This window comes from Cupressus sempervirens, chromosome 1 (assembly GCF_028749045.1).
Source record: "Cupressus sempervirens isolate cs-2001-9-10 chromosome 1, ASM2874904v1, whole genome shotgun sequence".
Classification (NCBI taxonomy): Eukaryota; Viridiplantae; Streptophyta; class Pinopsida; order Cupressales; family Cupressaceae; genus Cupressus; species Cupressus sempervirens.
Genome location: NC_143118.1, coordinates 733,702,651 through 733,715,109, shown reverse-complemented (window position 1 = coordinate 733,715,109; position 12,459 = coordinate 733,702,651). Strand labels below are relative to the sequence as shown.

Below are 12,459 nucleotides of genomic sequence, written 5' to 3'. Positions count from 1 at the left end.
AACATAAAGTTACTCATTCCCATTGTAAACCTTGTTCATTTCATCACACATTTGTTACATTGTTTAGCACTCAAAGTTTCATTGTTCATGAGAGGATAGAATAGTTGGTATTTTATTTTACATATTAGGGTGGTCAAAAAACTCGCATCAACACCAAGGAAGGTAGCATGGATTAGTTGGATGAAGTGTAATCCTTGATCGACCATCTTTGGTCTTCTTCTTAGTAATGAATTCAAGAGTGAATAAAGAGATAAAGATATATTTTACTCCTATATATGGTATACACTGCTATTTGTATTATTATTTCATGTATCTAATTTACCACGGATAGCAGTAAACAACCATGCCTCCAAAACTGAATTGGAAGTCACAAAATGCATAAAATCTGTTCTCTAACCCTTGGTGCCACAAGTGCAGCAATAACACCTCCAAAATCCCAGTGCTAACAGTAAAGGAAGTCTCACGCCACCTTACACAGAGAGGAACTCATTAACAAGGGATTGCACCTCAAACTGCTCTCTCACATAGAAGAATTCATTAAGAAGGCATTGTGCCTCAAACTTCTTCCACACGGTTTAGAACTCATTAACAAGGGATTACTCTTTGAACTTCTCCATCACAGAGAAGAACTCATTAAAGCACATAAAAGATCATTTGAATGCCGAGACTCCCTCTCAGCCTAGACTCTTTCTTAACAGGGACAACATACGCGCAACTTTGATTATCACAATAAATTAATTGACTCCAATGTTTGACCAAACAAGGAGCTTTTGCAGCCCCTTTGATATACGATCTTTTTGATCCTCTGCAAAGGACTTGACACTCTCCCTCTGCAACACAAGCTCCTTTTGAATCTTATTGTACCTTAAAAAAAACCTTCCTCTTCAACTCATCAAGCTTTCCCTTGGATTCCTTATGTAATCTCTTGTCATCATGTTGCTTCACGATCCGTCCTGGAAGCCTTTTAGAGATATTAGTAATAGACTCAACCTATGTTCTCGGGAGAAATATATAGATTAATGCTAGAAGCATATGTGATTCGCTCTTTCCTATTTCATTGCATGAATTAATTACATAAAATCTATAATCAATATTCAAAGGTATAATAAAAAAGTACTTATTCTTTATTTTTGATCAATTGAGCAAAACCCTTTCAGATTTTGATTGTCATATCTCTTACAGTTCAGCACTGCTACAGAAACATGCATCTATATCTTATCCAAGAATGTCTTAGGAAATCAGATAACCATGGACATCGAACAAGTCATACAATCACAGATGCTTGTAACTGAAAAATAATTCGTCATCCTGATCCTTGACCAACACATGCAACAGTGATATTAATCAATGATAGATCACATACATATGCAACAGAATCGTATCGCACTCTAGCATTAACCATGATACTGAGAAAAAGGTTATCATGAAGAAAAGAATGATATATCGTAGAATGATCAGAAGAAACTGTAGCAACTATGCTTGCCACTATGCTCTGCTAATAGAATTTGCAAACACAAACTCTAGTGATTGTGGTAGCAACAAATTCTTTAACCAAAATCCCGCATCAATACATGTGATAGGGAACCAAATGCTATGGCAAGTTCACTGGAAAGATCATAGTATGTATGCTGGTGAAACCTTTGCAGGTATACAGAAAGAAAGACCCTATACAAGGAAATGCACAGGTATCCATGCAACAATAGTTGCATCTTGAACTAAACAGGGAATACAAGAACCACTTTCTCGAGCAATAACTACTACTGTCACTCTGATCCTGATGTTGCTTAAACCTGCACTGATATTATGTAAATGTTATGCCCAGAAATAAATATAAACAACAATAACATAAGTTGAGAAGCAAAAATGAAAAGTAAGACACAACAATTTACCCTGGGAAAACCCTCTAATTTGAGGGGGAAAACCAGCCACGCAATAAAATCACTTTTTATTGATTAGACAAAGTCTGAAATACAATATGCCAAAACACAAGGCTCAAACTGCAGTATTATTCAGAAGCACAACATGTCAATATGTTGTCATATCAACTCCTCCTGAAGAATATATAAAATGGCCTCAACCCTTCATTACCTTGCCGGTACAATGTGAGGACCCCTTTATTGTTTTCATCTTTCATTGTCTTGACTCTTCAATATTTATGCATGGCCTCTTCATTAGCCAATGCTGAAGACTCTTCATGACCTTCAAAAGACGTGGCTCTTCATATGAAAGATCATTTGGCCTCATCATATTATAGGATCAGATGATGCAGTGACACATATCTCAAATATAATGCTGATGCAATAACAGGTACGAGATATCTCCTGCAGCTACCAAACTTACATGTTTTATGTCCTAGTGATCCATAATCAAAATGATACATTTCAGAATTGGTATTGAGGAAAGATTCAACCTGGCATTGTTGTTTTCGGGTGAAGACTCTCATTTACCATTCACTAGAGTAGAATGCAGCAGGTCAACCCCTATAATCTCAGGAAAATCCAACTGATGATGCAGTATCGGCCACACATTTCATGTATGTAAATCTACATCACACCCATTTTGACATTCCAACATAAAAATGATAAAATCGGTTTTAGCATCTTAGAAACATGGAACTTTTCAACTTTTTGTATGTCATCGTATAGCATGGGTTCGCATTCACTTCTTCAATTAGGCCTTCTGATTCATCGACTTTTTCCTTATGTCACTTTTGAATTATTGCGGCTGTCTATTGATCTTCAATTTGCAAGACCACAATCATTTTCTATTGCATTATCTAGAACTTCTGTATCATCATTGTATTCCAAACTGATTCTTCCTTCGGGATAGCGATGTCTTCATGATTTATGACTGACTGCTGATCTACACCTTCCTTTTGCATTTCACGTATTTCAGATTGTGTTGTACTTCAGCAACAACTTCCACATCTATCTTCTATGAGCATTGATCTTCATTGTTAGCTAGCATGTCTTCTTGAAGTTCATTCCTATTGAAACTTGTTGCATCGACAACTATTCTTGCTTCTTCAAAAACAGGCTCACTGACACCAATACCTTCCTGTTGAGTGCTTTCATCAGATTTCTTTTCTGTCAACTTATTCTTGCATCTTCTTTGCTGTCCTAGTGGTTGCAACTGGTCTTCGACTGGATTAATCACATTCTTGCATAGTGAACAGCTGAATTTGGAGTGTGCAGCAATATGTATCCTGCACTAGCTTGGGAATAATAGGTCTTCTAGGTAAATTTCATCCTCTAGACTTTACTTGCTCTTGATTAAATCTCTAAATCTGGTAAAAGCTTCATTGCCAACAAGTAAAGCTTCGTGTACTTTTTCTGAATCAATGGACTTGTGTACTTCCCAAAAGAAGAGTTCTTTCGTAAGGCTAAATCCATCCTACACTGGAAGGTGAGGCTACTTAGCACACTATGATCAGTGGTATTTTGGCTCCTATATATATATATATGGCAACGCATAATGGGACAAGCTTTGAGGATAAAGTTGTTCGTTCAATGTTTCATGAATTTGAGAGATATCAATGAAATGACTTGCTTCACAACATGAGACATGGAACTGTTGTTCTTCCATTTTGACTCAAGAATTGCTTTCTTGGGGATTTTGGGTTTTCAAACTTTTTGGATATTATCTAAAAGGGGGAGACAGATCATTTGTTCCAGGAATGATTCAAAATAACCCTCCTAGCACCAATTTTGTTGATGAGGGCTTTGCATGCCACCATCATAGAATAAATATATCAAGTATATTCTGTCCTCTCTTGAACAAGAAACCTTAAGTGCTATTGGATATGATTAGATGAGATAACTCAAAGATTCCCAATGTCGTATCTTGACTAAACTAGGTTAGACTCAGTTGTACGATGTGATTTGTTGGTATAATAGAGTGACTTGTGGAAGTTCTCCTAGACAACAAATGTAACTTTTTCACTATAAATGAATAGGCTTTCCCATAGGCAAGATTTTGGATTCTCCGAAAGTCAAATGATGGGACTTCCAACTCTTTAGTTGTCCAAATGTTTTCAAATTTCAAAGCCTTTACAACAATTCACTAATCTATTAAAATTTCTTCAACACAAATTGCAAAAGGGAAAAAAGGGTTTAGGAAGTTAACTAGTATTCTAAATCCTAAGCACAATGAAAATAACGGATGCTTCAAATAGATGGATCCCACAAATTGATTTCTGATTAATCAGATTCCTCACAACACCACGAAACTTGTCCAATCTTGAAACAAAGGATTTTCAGACTGTGAACATACACTCAAGTACCCAATGCTGGTGCAACTTAAACATGCATTCAAAATTGAACTAGTGCTGCAATTGGGTTTGGACTAACAATACATTCTAACTATATCAGCAAGATACAAATGGCATGAACTGGAAATCCATCAAATTTCCTCGCTTTTCTTATCCAAATTATTGAATTGCAACTAATAATTGAGGAATAGAATGCACCGGAATAACATAAGATAGACACCATAACCTCAATGCTTCACCTGGATTAGCTTGGAATGTCAATAACAACCAATTTTGTTCATCATTTACTGCTACAACAACTACCTCCTCTTGAACTGCTAACTGGTGCCTTTACAAAGCAAGAAAGCATTGCCTTCTATCAAGAAGGCTTACAAGATCAATGACGGAGATTAATTCAACATCAAGGGCTTAGATTCGTCTCCTAGAAGCATCAGGAATTTCAAAATAATATTGTTTACCTACTTCTAGTAGAAGACGAAATAGTTATACCTAACCCTCTTCAAGACAAAAATGAAATGCTTCCCAAGGTGTCACACGAGAATAATCTTGACTTTTCAATATTACATCTGGTTTGACTGAAGAAATTTTAATTTTCCCTTTTACAAAAGGCACATTCTGAATATTTCTTCTTGCAATGTCTCATGCTTCCACTGATAATCTCTAAGTTCTTTTTGTTTCCAAAAATTCCAAAATTGTTCCTCGAGTGTGTTCCATAGCCATATTTGCCTATGAGTAGGAATGTTGAAATGCCCTTGTATTCATACTTTGTTCCAATTATCTTGTAACTCATTAATCTTAGAGTCTTCAACCAATTGACACTCTTAATCTCTTCAGAGGCATCTTTCACATTTGCACGTGGACATCTACATGAAACACCACACAACCATCATCGATCAAAACCTTATAGCATTATCGGCGTAATCAAGTACACCAAAATTGAACTCAATCATATCAATGATCGTTATAACAATAGAATTGTTTAACAATTGCAAAACATGAACATCTTGAGTATCAATGGATTGACAACTTGGTTTGGAGAGAAATTGGATATTCCTGTGAATCTTGGATTGGGAGATTTGAGTCCTAGGAAAATCAGATTTTAGGCTTGCTCGTGGGTCAGAATGGAATTTTTTTAACTTAGTTACCGGTTCAAGTTCAATTCGAAATACAGGTTCAAAGAACCAGTTCGCTGCTACGGCAAAATTTTGGAAAGGGGTTTGGGTTCGTTCGTACAAAAACATGTAAAAATATTATATATATATATATATATATATATATATATATATATATATATATATATATATATATATATATATAGACACACACACACACACACATGCATATTTATGAAGCCTAGAAGCATAAGTTAAAATTAGAATGTCACATAGTATCTTAAAATCATATGATTTAATCATTTAAACAACAAAAACACCATAAACTTTAAACTTGTAATCATAGCATCATTACAAAGCATTTTCCAATTGATTGGCATATCTTAAGCCTTGCTAGACAAGTTGAATACAAACAACAGAGCTCCTTTGTCAAAAGCCCTGTTTATTACAATAGGCATATAGCAAGATGAGCTTGGAAAGAAGTGTATCATGTTATAAAAGAAGCAAAGCTCTACCTGTGGCATTGTTCTATCCCTCAATGGTGGATTTATCCTGTTCATGTCTACCATTGGAAAAGCTCATCATCTCCATATTCATTATCTAGTCTAGTCTATTTTGTGCAATTAAACATCCTCTATGTCAAAGATGCAATCTAGGATGCCTACACTATAACATCTTTCAAGAAAATCAAGGAGCTGTTGATACACCAATTTTTTTTGAAAACTAGGCAAAGTTTTGACGAATTGGACCTGAATTTGGTATTGGTTCAGAGGCCATACCAGCGAATCCGGGTAACTCAGGTTTTTAATGTCTTGGATTGAAAAAATGACCTAGGAGAGAAGTGGTGGGTATTTCTTTATGCCTTGGATTGGAGATTTTGGGATGGAGGAGGTCAAAGAGGAATGGCAGGCATGGGTTCATCATTCATGTATTCGATTAGGATTTTGGACTTGAAGAAGAATATTTGAATTTGGTGGACTTGGAGGAGATGTAGCAGACTTTGAGGGTGGAGAGGGTTTTTGGATTTTTGCAGACTTGGAGGTGCCTTTCAGACTGCAAAATCCCCACTATGCTCTAAGTTTCACCACACTTTTTATCTTGCTGTTGTTTCTTTCATGTTTTGGTGGTTATAGAGAATATTTCTGGGATTTTGGATAAAATGCTATCAAAGAGATAGGTTAATCGTCGACATGGCCTTAATTTTTTCCATTCTTTGCATTTTGTCCAATTCATTCATCTCTTGGGTAGATTTTCATGCGTCCAAGGGATGGGCTAATCCCTACCTTGATGTTATTTCTTTCCCTTCATTCATTTCTTGTCTCATCTTTCTATTCTTAAGTCCTACGGCGAGTTCTTGTATGTCCAAAGGATTATGAAATCCCCACTTCATGTAAATTTCTGCCACTTTCTTGTTGAATTCTACTGGTTTATTTCTTCCACTTTGAGTCCTTAGGTGAGTTCTTGTACGTCCAAAGGATTATGAAATCCCCACTTAAGGGAAAAAATCTGACAATCTCTTTCTTAGGTGGTATTCCTTTGATAATGCAAAGTGTTCGGGGTGACGAATCATTGGGATGAAAGAATCCATGGCTATCCCAAATGCCCATTACTCCTTTCTTAGCCATATTTCTCTTTCATTTTGCTTAGTTGTTCCATGAATTAATTTAATGACTTTAACTTTTAAAAATCAAGGCAGCCCTATCCATTCCGTACTTGTTTTTCCAATTCTTTTGACTTATTCTTCAATGTCAAGTTCTGAAAACTTCATTCGAAATTATTGAAACTCTATATGCTTGATCGCCTTATTGTTCCTAAAAGAGAACTTTAAGTGTCATGATGACTATCCATCTCTAGTGCCTCTTTTTTGCTGAATCCTAAGCAGGCCTTTCAGTTGCTACTAGGCTAATCTATGCGTGCAAGATATTTTCCACTTTTTGAAATGTAGAACTGACAAAAAACATTCCAAACAAAGAGAGATGATAAAAATGCAAATCTAAATTAACCTAAGGGCACAAAGGAAAGAAGGGGGTCCGTATCTGTGATGGGATTTGTATGCAAGGCATGACACTTATGACCTGTTTCTTAATTCCTCTTGTTAAAGATTGTATTTTTTTGGAGGGCACCACCATAGAGGTTACTAATGCATTCAATGAAGGAAAAGTGAATATATTCTTTATATAAAGTGCTGTTAGCATTTGGTCTTAAGTTCTTATTTGGTTCAACTTTCACTGTTGACCAGTGAGAGTGTATTAAACGATGAGTGATCTGACTTTGTAATCCCCTATACAAGGCTAAAAAGAAGTTTAGCTGTTTTTGTTAATGTTATGATAGCTTTAGAGGATAAACCTGTGAGGCCAAGAGAAATTATATATATATATATATATATATATATAGACAACTATTAATTTTGTCATTATATTAATAATATTAATGAATAGACATGTCTCATGAAGGGACATGTCTATTCTCTTGATTTATTCCTTGTACAAATACAAGGATGCTGCCATTCAGAAAACACATACCAAATGTCATTGCAGTATTAATACATTTGCAGCAGATACTGAAAATTTAACATGGTATTAGAGCTAGGTTGAGAGAAGATTTGTCATTTCCTACAAAATAATGGAACAATATATATAGCGATTGAATGAAAATGGTGTCTATCTTGCCTTCAATATGTTGTGATTGGATGATTTGTTCATATCAAGTTCTAGTAGATGGAAATGTTCCTCTTAAAAGTCCACATTCTGCATATTGAATTACTTTTATCTTACAAAGGCATATATTTGAAGGTTTTATCGATTTATTCTCAGTCGGAAGATTATGTTAGAACCGATTTATTTGAACAAACTTTTCATCAGCAAGAAAATGAAAACATTCTCCGGATGAGGAAAGTCGTCACCAAGACATTGATGACCAGGCAAACATTTTGATTGAAGAAGGAATAAAATATGGTTAGTACAGTACAGTCACATGAATTACAAGGAAATAAAATATGGAAGGAGATCTGACATTTACGAGAGTTATTAGTAATATAAAAATCCCATCCTATGTGAACTTCGTTGTATAGAGGGATAAGGGGATGCCAGTTGATAGTGAATACAAACACATGCCACACAAATAGATAATAATGGACCCACCATACACTTTGAGGGGAATCATACAAGAAGCATATGTTTTATAAAAACACGGGCACCAAAAATATGTTGAACCCAATCTATGGAAATATATTTGTGAGGAAAAATATGATCTAGCCAGCCCATTAAATGCTTAGAGGAAGCACAATTGTTATAAGGGGAATTGAAATCCATATCGACACTTAGATGGAAAATAAAGGTAATGGCCTTTCCCTGTTGCAAGTACACCACCGAGCACACACTTCCCAAGTGTGTCATAAGGACTATCACATTTGAGGGGTATAAAGGAGATTCACCTTCCAAAATAATGATTATCATACATTTATATTTATTGTCAAGGGAAGGAGATAAGTGACAAATAGAGTCTTAGAAATTTATTTTTAAGCATTACTATGTTGATATAATTAATTTGGGAGAACAATCTTATGAAGATTATCACAAAAAATTATATTCAATCTTGAGAACTATCCTATTTATATATTTTTTTGTAGTCATTCTCTTATTTTTGTAATTCATTACATACTATAAGAGTTACGTGCCTTGATCTTTTTCTCCGAGAATGTTATTGCAAGAAGAGGGAGATTGAGGTTCATAGGGGTCTTGACATTTCGTTAGAGGCAACCTTGAAAGAGAGGGAGCAGATAGAAGATGTGATCCAATCGACCTTCAGTAATCTCAGTCATATTGATTCAGAGCGAGTAAACCATGTTGGGGTGGATTCTTTGGTGATCACTAAATTGTAGCAGTCAAGAGGAATGTGATTCATGAATATACCTCATGACTGTGATTTTAATGGGCGTACCCCCTGTGTACATCATGAGGAAGTGACGACTTCCAAATGATGTCAGTCGTATCTGCAGAAGTTATTGAAAGGTGACAATTGTACAATAATTTACTTTTCTATTATGATAGATATCTTACGATGTCTATGCAGATCATGATAGATTATACTTTGTATAGTGGATGTTTATATGGTAAGCATTATTAGAATGCACGTGCACATACCTTATAAACATTTTTTTGAGTACATGGTGAATATTATTGATATTGTGGAAGGCCACATGGTGACTATCACGTGTCTTGATGTTTTGGAAGGCCATTACTCATTGAGTACTTGGTGAATATCACACGCCCTGATGTTTTGGGAGGCCATCACTCACAGTATTTGGTGAATATCTTGCATTCTCAAAGGCTATTACTCAGAGTATTTGGTGAATATCATTGATATTTTGGGAGGCCGATACTCATGATATCATATGTGATATCAAACATTTTTGAGTAATTGATGAATATCATCTATTCTGGGAGACCAATACTCATGGTATCAGATGTGATATCAAAACTTTTGAGTACTTGGCGGATATTGAATGTCAATATTCTGGGAGACCAAGAATTATGATATCAACTGTGATATCAAAATGGTGGATATTGTCTAATTAAAGATATCTCTAAAAGTACCAAATATTACCAATGGTGTAATACATATCCTGTGTTTATCCTCCCTAGCTAAGAGGGAGTGTTGATGTTTTGATAGCTTTAGAGGATAAGTCTGTGAGGTCAAGAGAAATTAATTACAATATATATATATATATATATATATATATATATATATATATATATATATATATATATATATATATATATATATATAAAAAGTTTGTCATTATATTAATCATATTGATGAATAGACATCTCCCATGAAGGGACATGTCTACTCTCTTGGTTTATTCCTCATACAAAATAAGGATGCTGCCATTTCGAAAATACATACCAAATATCATGGCAGTGTTAATACATTTGCAGCAGATCCTAGCAATTTTGTTTTGGGCAAGCTAGTGGGGATGAAAGTAATCCAATTGATGGTTGGAGACATAAAATAAGAATCATTTCTACTCCAAAAACATTGTTACTGTGACAACAATATTATTTCATTAGATTACCACCGAAGTTTGTCAAAATAATCAATTATGACACGATGAAAGAGATGACAGTCGAAACTAGTAAGAAAATTGCCTGTGTTGATTTAGCAGACTCTATTTACTGTCTGGAGGTGGATCTGTTGAAGATGCTAAATCCTTTATAAGGCATACAGTTTACTGGATAGGTCTGCTATTGCAAGCATGCTTGTATATTCATTTCCCATGTTTTTCAAAGGATGAAATTACTGAATTTCATAGTTAGAAAAGTGATAAAATCAGCCTAGAAAATCACATTGCAATTCCTATTCTTGGGTGATAACATAATTTAAAAGGTTAGGGTACTGTGAGTGAACCAAAGAGCATACCAGGAGGCCAGTATGTTCAAATAATTGTTATGCAAACAGCATCTAGCTTAATAATTGGCTTAGGCTGGTTCTTTTATGCATATGTAAATCACACCTAATAAATATAAGCTACTGCCCCTTCCAATGAAAATTATACCAATCTTATATATTTCCTATATTTCAAAATGACTTCAACGACTCAGAAGCCAGATGCAAGATTTCAGTAGATATTGGTTCTATGTCCATGGTTTATTTTGCACTCGTCAGAATACAGATATTTGCAGATGCCTTCCATATGCTAAATGGGAAATGGCATTAGGATGGGTGAACTTCAGAAGCTAAATGTAAATAAATGTCTCTCTCATGGTCAACCATACTTGATTTCTCAGTTATCAGAGGCCAGACCTGTTACATCTGTTTCCCAAAATTTCTTCATTTACTGGACATAAGTCAGATGCCATATGCTATTATAGGTTTGATATGGGAAAAATTTGAAGATAGGCAAAATAGCTAGGTGGGAAACAATGGAGTGATTTATGTTCAACTACTATTGCGGTTGAAAAAGACATTTTGCCTAAATCACTGAGTGTAGTAAACTTTATAATCACTTAGGTTCCATTCATCCTTAATTCAGTTTAATGTTATGTTACTATTCGTTTCCTTCCCAGAAGTTTCTCATATTTTATTTCAATCTTTGTGTGTAGGGAGAATATTTTATTTGAGCTGAGGTTTCTTCAATCTGTTTTTAATGGTGATTTTGGGTGCATTTGATATTGAATCAAAAATGTATTACTTGTTTTGGTTGCAGGGACTAATACCCCTATGCATGAATTGCTTGACTTTATAGAAGCTCATATATTTGGGAATGAAATTGAGAAATATGCGAAAGATACAGTTGTTGGAAACCACGAGGATAAGGTGTGTACACATAGTTTTCTGGCATGAATGCTCACAAAAAGAATAGTTAAATAATATCATGAATGCACCGTCAGTAATCTATACTATAGATTGTCATGAAAGGTTTACATCTGATATATGTTTCCAGTGGATAGTGTAGTCATTGATAAGGACTGAATGCACAGGTTAGGTTTTTTCCATGCATGAAGATATGTTCAGGAACATGATATGCCTGGGAACAGACCTTTCAGAATTGATATAAATGTCATTGCCTTTAAGGTTTTTTCACTTAAGTTTATTGTACAACATCAATGCAAGAGTTGTATCTTTCAAAGTTTAATTGCATTCATAAGCACGAATGTCAGTTATAGATGCTAACAGAAGTAAATACATTCTTTTTTTTTATGATAGAAGTTAGAACGGTAAACAATATGAAATCAAGTGTTTATTTCCATACCAGTTTCAATTTAAAGAAACCCAAATATTTAAATAATAATGAGATACTTAGATGCGTTGATTATACCCTTTGAAAGTAGTGCACTTCTATTTTGCGATACTCAAATGACAAAGATGTAGAAGAAAAATTTAGATGTTCTCCTATCAGCGATACATATTATATGATTCATGTTCTGTAATGTAAAACTGTAATGTTATATGCCCTTTGAAAGTAATGCACTTCTATTTTGCAATACTCAAATGACCAAGATTTGGAAGAAAATTTGGATGTTCTCCTATCAGTGATACATATTATATGTTTCATGTTCTGTAATGTAATATGAC

General features: G+C 34.7%; 1 protein-coding gene across 1 annotated transcript in view; it reads left to right on the top strand.

The window, feature by feature from the left end:
- The window catches only part of LOC149580018 (DNA (cytosine-5)-methyltransferase DRM2-like), a 139,303-nt gene that overhangs the window by 121,407 nt on the left and 5,437 nt on the right, over window positions 1-12,459 (top strand). Inside the window, exon 7 of the mRNA XM_089788410.1 lies at window positions 11,591-11,700. Coding sequence (XP_089644536.1) covers window positions 11,591-11,700 — 110 coding nt within the window. The remainder of the gene's footprint in view (window positions 1-11,590; window positions 11,701-12,459) is intronic.